This window comes from Paramormyrops kingsleyae, chromosome 17, assembly GCF_048594095.1.
Source record: "Paramormyrops kingsleyae isolate MSU_618 chromosome 17, PKINGS_0.4, whole genome shotgun sequence".
In the NCBI taxonomy this organism is placed as follows: Eukaryota; Metazoa; Chordata; class Actinopteri; order Osteoglossiformes; family Mormyridae; genus Paramormyrops; species Paramormyrops kingsleyae.
The window spans coordinates 13,901,389-13,911,297 of NC_132813.1; the positions used below are offsets into that span (position 1 = coordinate 13,901,389).

Below are 9,909 nucleotides of genomic sequence, written 5' to 3' on the forward strand. Positions count from 1 at the left end.
AGTACGTTCTGTATAAATGCTTTTTCTTCCTCAAAGATAATGTTATTGTCCTTTAATGTTGCTCACAAAATATTTGGGCATCTTTTATATTTGTGATCCTTACATATGACAGGACTCGCGTCAGATTGGTCTGCTTAAAGAACTGCTGGACCTCCAGAAAGACATGGTCGTTATGCTTCTGTCTCTTTTGGAGGGTAAGTGGTTTCTTGTTACTCAACAAGACATATCTTTGTGGTATTCATGCAGCTTCTCTTTCTTAAAATCTCTAATCATTTCTCCCCACCTCTGGCTCCCAGGTAACGTTGTGAACGGAACCATCGCCCGCCAGATGGTAGACATGCTGGTGGAGTCCTCCAGTAATGTGGAGATGATTCTCAAGTTCTTTGACATGTTCCTCAAGCTCAAGGACATTGTGGCCTCAGATGCATTCCGTGACTATGTGACGGACCCCCGTGGCCTGATCTCCAAGAAGGACTTCCAGAAGGCTATGGATAGCCAGAAGCAGTACTCGCCCTCAGAGATCCAGTTTCTGCTGTCCTGCTCGGAAGCCGATGAAAATGAGATGATCAACTTTGAAGAGTTTGCAGACCGCTTCCAGGAGCCCGCTAAAGATATTGGGTTCAACATTGCAGTGCTGCTCACAAACTTGTCAGAACATGTTCCACATGATACGCGGCTGCAGAACTTCCTTGAGCAGGCAGAGAGTGTTCTCAATTACTTCCGCCCCTTCCTAGGCCGTATTGAGATAATGGGTGCCAGCAAGAGAATAGAGCGTATCTACTTTGAGATCAGCGAAGTCAACCGCAATCAGTGGGAGATGCCCCAGGTCAGAGAGTCTAAGCGACAGTTCATCTTCGATGTAGTGAATGAGGGCGGCGAATCTGAAAAAATGGAACTTTTTGTCAACTTCTGTGAGGACACTATTTTTGAAATGAATATTGCTGCACAGATTTCTGAGCCAGAGGAAGGGGAGAAGGAGGATGAAGATGAGGATGAGGGTAGTGCGGAGGGTGGCAGTGAAGAGGGAGAAAATGGAGAAGCAGCTTCAGAGTCAACCTCAGCCTTCGCGGATTTCATCAATGGCGTGTTCAATTTCTTTGGAAAGTTCACCTTCCGCAACCTGCGGCGACAGTATCGCAGAGTGAGGAAAATGACCGTGAAGGACATAGTGGTTGGGCTTGCTACCTTCTTCTGGACCATCCTTATGGGAATCCTGCACTTCATCTACAGCATCTGCAGAGGCTTCTTCTTGCTCATTTGGCACACACTGTTTGGTGGTAGTCTAGTGGAAGGGGCTAAGAAAATTACTGTGACTGAGATCCTGGCTAGCATGCCAGATCCCACACAGGATGAGGTTCATGGAGACCTACCAGCAGATCCAGCAGCAGGGGTGGTGCAGGAAGCGGGCGGAGCAGCTGACCTGATGGAAGGTGGTGGTGGAGAAGAGGAAGAGCCAGACTCCAAGGAACAGGAAGGTGGCCGGATACCTGGTATAGACATACCTGGAGGGCTGGGCGACATAGGTGATACCACTCCAGCTGAGCCACCTACCCCAGAAGGCTCACCCATAACCAAGAGGAAAGTGGTGAGGTTGCCATTCCATTAAACTGTGTGAATCTGTTAACAATTTTGTGGGGGAGGACCCTGCCATTGTGTCCATGATGGCAGCATTAGTAATGCTTCATGTCTCAATGTTATCAAGGCATTGTTTCATGGCGCAACTTCATTCTTGTCCCAGCTATCAGATCTTTATTGAAAACTGACCCACTGTGTGCCTTGTACTTTTTTGCAACGCTCCTCGTTGACTGTGCTCCACCTGTTCCACACTGTTGCAGTTGGGTTCTGAGGAAGATGAAGCTGAGCCTGAGGTCATAGAGGAACCATCTGCAGAACCCGAGAAGGCTGAGTGAGAACCTCTGCATCTCACTTCCTCCTTTCCTCTTTAATTATGTTTCTCTACATCGGTTCATGTCTATATTTATTTCTTTTCAGTGCCGAAAATGGAGAAAAGGCAGAAAAGGAGGCAGAAGCTGAGCCTGAAGCAATGGGTGAATCACCAGAAGAGATAAAGGAAGAGACAGTGAAGGTCAAAGCCAAGAAGGACAAGAGATCAGCGGGAGAGCAAGGCTTTGAGCTCTGGAATGAACTGGACATCCAGAGGAATAAATTCATGGTTAGGAAAAAAGTAGTATCCCTGGTATCTTGGGGGATTAGGATTAGCAGTAGAATCTAAGATTATCCACAGTGCACCATTAAATTCTGGTCAAACTAAGAGTAATACAATTCAGCAGGTTCCTACAAAGCTGTTACATGTTTCTTTTTCTTGTTCTTCTGCAGAACTACCTGTCCCGTAACTTTTATAACCTACGTTTCCTGGCTCTTTTCATTGCTTTTGCTCTGAACTTCATCCTGCTCTTCTACAAGGTACTCACGGTCTGAGGCTGTCTGTGCTGATTCTATTTCTTTGAAGAGTTTTTAGAAATATGTTTGATTTTTGAAAATTGACAATATGATAACTCTCTGGGGTATAATAATCAGTAGTGAAAATTTCAGGTCCAGAAAGTGAAAGATTTTGTTTCAACCAACCAGCTGAGTACTGTGACAATGACTTTTTAAACTGGCTGGTTGAAACAAAATCTTGGTCTGGATTTTTATTTTGTGGACCTAAAATTCCACCACTGGTAGTAATCCTTCTGGTACCTCTGCAATGAGTTTAATTATGTTCCATTCTTGCCCAGGTGTCGGACAGCCCCCCAGGTATGGAAGAGTATGAGGGCTCAGGGATGTTTGAAGGTTCTGGGGCTGAGCCTGAGGGTTCTGGAATGGAGGATGATGGAGGGGATGAGGATGAGGAAGATGGACTGGTGTACTACATCCTAGAAGAGAGTACTGGCTACATGGAACCAGCCATGACTTTACTTGCCGTCATCCATAGCATCATCTCCTTCCTTTGCATCATTGGCTACAACTGCCTTAAGGCAGGTTCATTTGCTACATGTTTTTTTGTGGTGTCACAGGTCATGTGTTGGAAGTTGACATGTCAATGCCAGCATTGATGTGCTGTTGATCTGTGGTCGTCCATCAGGTCCCCTTGGTCATCTTCAAGAGAGAGAAGGAGCTGGCACGAAAGCTGGAGTTTGACGGTGTTTATGTCACCGAGCAACCTGAGGATGATGACATCAAGGGACAATGGGATCGACTGGTCCTCAACACACCGTAAGTGAACACACTATAGCTGTGCAACACCAAAGTATAAAAGTCAACTCTGAGTGTTACAGACAATGGGGATGTGATTCATTGGGTGCTGTCACATATAGTGACATTTAAAGGGTTTTTATCATTGTGCTGAAAGACATAAGACTTCAGTGAAATGTGTATTTTATGTACAGGAGCTTCCCAAATAACTACTGGGACAAGTTTGTCAAGAGAAAGGTGAGAAACCATTTTCAGCATAGCCTGTTTGCGTGAGGGGCCTGTCGCTATACTGATGTTACCGTGTGTCCAGGTCCTGGAGAAGTATGGTGACATCTATGGCCGGGAGAGGATAGCAGAGCTGCTTGGCATGGACCTGGCCTCTTTGGATGTGAGCACCCAGCAGAGGGAGAAGAAGCCCGCACCTGACACCTCTTTGTTTACATGGTAATGGCTCCCTGTGTGTGCACTGAAGCAAACAAGCTTTGGCCTGTCCGTGGGTGTTTCTCAATACGCATTCTTGACCGTACTTACGTTCTCGCGTACTCTTTTTACCTCATCTTCCATTGTCAAAGACCTGTTCCAATACTAAGAACAGAAGTACAGAGGTTGGTAAAAATCCCCGAATATCGAGCTTGCCCTGAACCCAATATCGAGGATGCATTGGTTGCATCCTTGCCAACGAAAACAATCCCATGATTCTTTGTGTTCCAAGTTTGTTCTCGGGGGGCTCGTTAGCAAGACCATTATGGCTAATACCAAAAGTACGATCTTCGCGTTCTTGGTATTGAGAAACATCCCATGTTTTATTGCTGGCCTTCGTTTTTGCCTGTGGGCCTCTTTTAGTGTAGCAAAGGTCACTCAGAGGGGAACAGAAAGGAGATCAGCCTGCATCAGTAAATAACTCTGATGTAAACTGCCACATGTACAGTACTTTGGGGCTCTATTGAGAAATTATGAAGAAAAAAACTTGAAGTTTGCTAAAAACCCAGTTTCTATTTTCTTAGGATCACATCCATTGACGTGAAGTACCAGATCTGGAAGTTGGGAGTAGTGTTCACAGACAACGTGAGCGAACCTGGTCCACCTTACATATCCATAGTCATACTGTATGTCAAACATGTTCATGTTGTATTGAATCTGTGTATCTCTCTTCTCGTCCTTCTTTCAGACCTTCTTGTACCTGGTGTGGTACCTTGTGATGTCTTTGCTAGGACATTACAACAACTTCTTCTTTGCTTGTCACCTGCTGGACATTGCCATGGGGGTCAAGACCCTGCGTACCATCCTGTCCTCTGTCACCCACAATGGCAAACAGGTATAGCGAAACCTGTATATGACAGCCCATACACTATTCATAACATTCCAACACGTCTCTAAATACAACCCAGATCTCATGCATAGATCCATTGTTTCAAAATTTGAATTAAGAAGTTCCCTTTCATTAAGTCAGACACCCTGTAGTCCGCTGATCCTGAATTCAAAACAATCCTTGCAGAGTAGTTGTCTTGAGCCTGCGATCCACCCATAACTGGCCTTCCGTCTCTTTGCCAGTTGGTGATGACAGTGGGCCTGCTAGCGGTCGTAGTCTACCTCTACACTGTGGTGGCCTTCAACTTCTTCCGCAAATTCTACAATATGAGTGAGGACGAGGACGAGCCAGACATGAAGTGTGATGACATGATGACAGTAAGCAGAAGTGGATTGATCTCTCCATGGACAATGAGCTGAAGTGAATCTGCAGAACTATACAAATAAATTAGACAGCAGTATTAATAATTAGAAGGCTTTATGTCCCTCTGTACATCTTCTTTATCTCAGTCTATTATGCTGCTTTTTGGATCATAACACATCCTTTTGCTTCCTGTCATTTAGTGCTACCTGTTCCACATGTATGTTGGGGTGCGCGCTGGTGGAGGCATAGGAGATGAGATCGAGGACCCCGCGGGAGATGAGTATGAGCTCTACCGTGTGGTCTTTGACATCACCTTCTTCTTCTTCGTCATCGTCATCCTTCTGGCCATCATCCAGGGTATGGGGAATTTTCAGAAATGTCTACTAGAACAAGTTTTTGGATTACTTAATCAGGGTATGGGAAACTGTGGTGTTTAAGACGCAGTGAAGATCTAGAAGCTGCAGCTATGAATCTGAATTGCTGTCCTTGGAGCAGCTGTGAATAGTTGACTGTTGTGGCATCACAGGTCTCATCATTGATGCCTTTGGCGAGCTGAGAGATCAGCAGGAACAGGTCAGAGAGGATATGGAGGTAGGTTCTCCCCACATGGCATCTTGACTTGACTTTCAGCATCTTCATCCTATCTTTGCTTCTCAATCTCATTTGTCAGTCTCATGCTAAAGCACATATTTAACCTGTCACACAGTTTGTTACCTTCCACATGAGCTTGAGATCTACCCATTAATTTGTTCCTTCCTGTTTGTTTACCTGCACTTGCTAACTCAGACTAAGTGCTTCATCTGTGGAATTGGGAGTGACTACTTTGACACGACACCACATGGCTTTGAGACGCACACCCTTGAAGAGCACAACTTGGCCAATTACATGTGAGTATGAGCATCCAATCAGAAGGCTGATTGGGGCAGTCACTAGCGAGTATATCTGCATGACTCAGTCCTGCTTTCAGACTTTTGTCCCCTTTTGGTGTGTCAGTACTTTTGTGTGTTGAACACCTTCCTTCCCTGCACCAATAAGAGACCAGAACTTGGCCAATCATGGGTCACTGCTGGAATGACTGATCTGGAATGTAGGCAGAACCACCTGACACGGGCCACTGGGCAGGGAGTCTTTGTTTATTCAGGGTGGGGTTTTTTCTTTTCATGTATGACATGGGGCAGGTATGTGTTTAATAATGAGCAAAGTAAAGTATAGAAAACAGACTTCATTTTACCGAGAAACCCAGTCCTAATGTAATGGGGAAAAGGTTGTTGAGACTGGTCGAGGTTACCTGGGTGGTAGGACTTATCCAGTGGGCTAACTCTAGTCACCTGACCTCCCCCCGCTCTACCTCACACCTTCACATGACGTTTCCAATGAAATTATAATTGTAATGTCATTGTGTTGTCATATTATTTTCTACGCTGTGTTTTCATTGTTCTTTTTTTCTCTGCAGGTTCTTCCTCATGTATTTAATCAACAAAGACGAAACAGAGCACACTGGACAGGTCAGTACTGCTCCACGCCGGTCAGTAACGCACTTCTGTCTGGCCCCATAGTTCCCAGTGAATTGGTAAAGATGGCCATGCTGTCAGGCTGGCAGTGTATGTTTTTCTTGGCCTGATGTTCTGTTGAGTTCTTCATTATCCATGTTGGTCAAGGTTTCCATGCGCTAAAGGTTTTATTAACTTTTTTATTTATTTATTTATCCATTTGCATCCTGCTTCCAATTCTCTCTCTCTCTCTCTCTCTCTCTCTCTCTCATATTTTCTATTTTAAAAATGGCACTAATAGCATGTGTTTGAAGTGCAGGTGAATAATACCAACAGGCATGACAGTAATAACATGTCTCTGTTTCTATCATGGCAGGAGTCTTACGTATGGAAGATGTACCAAGAGCGCTGTTGGGATTTCTTCCCGGCTGGTGACTGTTTCCGGAAGCAATATGAGGATCAGCTGGGATAACTGTGTCACATGTCTGTGTGTGCGTGCTAGAGGGAGGGGCACTTATAGGGGGGAGGGGGGCTGTGGGGGGAGGGGGGTGGGATCAGAACTCCAGCCAATGGAGCAGACTGAAATCTGGCCTTAGCAACTGCCATGGAGACGCGCACGCAAACGCAGCCTGAGACGCACTGAACGCCGACCCCAGCGACTCGGAAACGGAGGACTGAGTGAACCAGACATGCCCACGAGACAGAGATGGAGGGAGAGTGATCATGTACAGCTGTGTAAATACACACAATGACCTTCCTGATACGCTAGGAGGACGCGAGACACGGCGTTGAAACCACCAGAGAGGTAGAGTTTCTCGCACACGAGACCAAACGGGAGTGAACGACGACAGGGACGTGCCTGACGTGGAATTCACGGCAGGTGGAGACGCCCACTATACAATGAGCTCCGTCATTATCACAAGTAACTGAGATGTTTGTAGTTTTTCTTATATTAGCAGTATAAATATGCAAAGCCCCTTGGTTTAGTGGCATAGCTGCACGTGTGTTATGAGTCACATGGTTCGTCTGTCTGTTAATCCCCCGGTGCTTTGCTGCTTGACTTGCGTGGGGCGAGGGGCTGGACGGAGGTGGTGTTTCCTTGACATGCTGCAGGTGAGCATGTGCAGTGGGCCTCCACGTCCAGCCAGCCTGTTCCCATGCAGTGTTCTGTTATTTATTTGAATAAGCCCACATCACTTCAGTGAGAATGACAGATAGAGAACCGGAGCGACGCTGGATGTTTGTAAGTGTCCTAAACGTCCAAACACTCAGTCTTAAAGGCCATTACTTAATACGGGAGGCCACTGCGCTGAGGGAACAGAAATAAGGAGCAGAGAATCTCGTTTACACTCCTGCTCTTGAAATGAACGACTGCCTTTCCCCACGTTGATCGGCACTTCCTATTTTTATTTATTTATTTATTTATTTTTTAACAGTGTAGTCACTGCATTGTTGTCGATTGACCAGAAAAGGCTAGAAAAGCCTGGTCACCAATATTTTAATACCAAAAACACACTATTTTTCCCTTGGTGGAGCTTTGAAAAAGAAAAGGTGTTTCTGGTGAATTTGTTCATCTTTTTTTTTTTTTGGAGAAATTAATGGCAAAACTCAGATGTATGCCTGGTTTGCAGTAAAAGGATATAAATGCCATTTGTGATTTCAGAGTATAGACTTTTACTTAGCTCTTTTTAGATAATCTGTGAAAGATGTTTTCTCGGTAAATGCAAGATGAAGCCATGGCTGAACTTTGGATCTCAGATAGCTTTTAGTCAGCATTACACACACACACACACACACACACACGCACACACACACACACACACAACTGGTCTCACGGTGGGTCGTTTCTGTTCATAATGAAAGTGCAATTAGCTGTTGAATGTTCATGAAGGCTTACATGGGACTCTCACCAAACCACCATGACAATCACTGCGTTCTGCCATCGCTTTCTGAGATCTGTGTGCTGTCCAACTGAAGCCTGTGTTTCAATACAGATTAAACAGATTTCACTATTTTCAAATCTTTGCTTTGCCTGTTTCTTGTTTGGTGCTGCCAATTGTCTGTGTGGATTAACTGTGATAACCCAACTCTATGTACTCTCATTAATCCCAGAGTTAGTATTAGAAACCTACTTAGGGCAAATTCGACAGTCTGGATCCATTGTGCTGAGTAACCCTGGTGCCAGAACCATTTTGCCAGACAGACTGTGCATCACATGAGTATGCGTGTGGGGGGGGAGGTGAATGAACATTCATTAAGATTCACTCTCAATAGCCTCCAAGTTAATGTTTGTTTGTAGCAGCCAAGTATTTAGTTTAGTTCACTGTGCAATATTAAGCTCATTTTAATGTCAATTTGGAATGAATTCATCTCATTTCAGCTTTTCATTTATTTACCTTTACAGTATTTACATATGTATTTATTTTTGCTAAACCCACTGCAACATGCCTGGTGCTGTGAAGGTTCGGTTACAGCATACAAGTAGGACCAGACACCTGTGGAGATTGTCCTCATCTGGTTTAAGTGACACAAAGTGTCTTGTAAACGTTTTAATCCCCCATGCAGTTCAGCCATAGCTACTCTGAAATCTACGTGAAGATCTTTTTTGCAATTCAGTATGTTTGACATTTTCATTGCATTTCATGGATCCTGCCTCTCTGGACAGTGTTACTCAGATGTTTGGACATCTCTCCTGATTCTGTGCTGGGTCAGCTGACCCAGAACACACCCGATATTGAAAGATGGTTTAGTCCAGACTCCCGACCGCGAATGCTGTGCAAGCGTGCTGCAGGGATGATCTGTTTGCTGAGGACGTGTTTTCTCGCTGGTTTTTAGGCTGATTAATGACTCAATTCAAACACACCTATGAGTGGCCACTTTACACTGGGGGTGGGACTGAAAGACGTACAACATGGCCAGCTGCCCCCCCCCCCCCCCCCCCCCCCACATGAAGCTGATTCTACTTAAATGACTCCATCAGGCTGATGAATGATCTGTATCCTCAAAACCTCACCACATTTAAAAAAATAGAAGAGGAAACTATATATCTAATAAATATCATATTAATATATTCATAATTGAATGAGGGAAAATGATCTCACCTCAGGGTCCACGATGATGCCCCTGTAATTCTCCCGCACCTTCTCTTCTTCTCACAAACTCCCTGAATAACAAGTGTTGTGCTCTAAACTGCCCCCCTGCCACGGATTGCCTCCCCTGACGGTATCGCTACAGTGAATAGTGAAAATTTGCTTCTGATTATTTTTGGTGTTTGGTTCAATGTCATTTCATTTTTAGGTGTGATGGTGCCGAGTTTGAAGCTAATCGCCACATTATAGGTATGAATAGGAGGCAGAATAGGAGAAATATTGAAGCAGAATGACTACAACAAAGTATCAAACATGAGATAGATAGATAGATAGATAGATGGATGGATGATAGATTGATTGATTGATTGATCACTTTGTTAATCCCCGGAGGGAAATTCAGTTGTCACAGCAGCCAGGTACATTTAAAGGTACATTATTCAAGATGTCGAATCGCTTCTTGCAA

General features: G+C 44.7%; 1 protein-coding gene across 13 annotated transcripts in view; it reads left to right on the forward strand.

Annotated features, from left to right (window-relative positions):
• The window catches only part of ryr1b (ryanodine receptor 1b (skeletal)), a 59,433-nt gene extending 52,541 nt beyond the window's left edge, over positions 1-6,892 (forward strand). For all 13 annotated transcript variants that reach the window (XM_023807134.2, XM_023807129.2, XM_023807133.2 and 10 more), the window contains 17 exons: positions 113-194; positions 297-1,585; positions 1,836-1,906; positions 1,993-2,173; positions 2,338-2,424; positions 2,739-2,978; positions 3,086-3,216; positions 3,390-3,432; positions 3,506-3,639; positions 4,200-4,260; positions 4,364-4,510; positions 4,747-4,881; positions 5,068-5,224; positions 5,394-5,458; positions 5,654-5,754; positions 6,321-6,372; positions 6,734-6,892. In XM_023807134.2, the coding sequence (XP_023662902.1) occupies positions 113-194; positions 297-1,585; positions 1,836-1,906; positions 1,993-2,173; positions 2,338-2,424; positions 2,739-2,978; positions 3,086-3,216; positions 3,390-3,432; positions 3,506-3,639; positions 4,200-4,260; positions 4,364-4,510; positions 4,747-4,881; positions 5,068-5,224; positions 5,394-5,458; positions 5,654-5,754; positions 6,321-6,372; positions 6,734-6,829 (3,072 nt within the window). In that variant the 3' untranslated portion in view covers positions 6,830-6,892. The remainder of the gene's footprint in view (positions 1-112; positions 195-296; positions 1,586-1,835; positions 1,907-1,992; positions 2,174-2,337; positions 2,425-2,738; positions 2,979-3,085; positions 3,217-3,389; positions 3,433-3,505; positions 3,640-4,199; positions 4,261-4,363; positions 4,511-4,746; positions 4,882-5,067; positions 5,225-5,393; positions 5,459-5,653; positions 5,755-6,320; positions 6,373-6,733) is intronic.
• Positions 6,893-9,909: the final 3,017 nt, after the last annotated feature.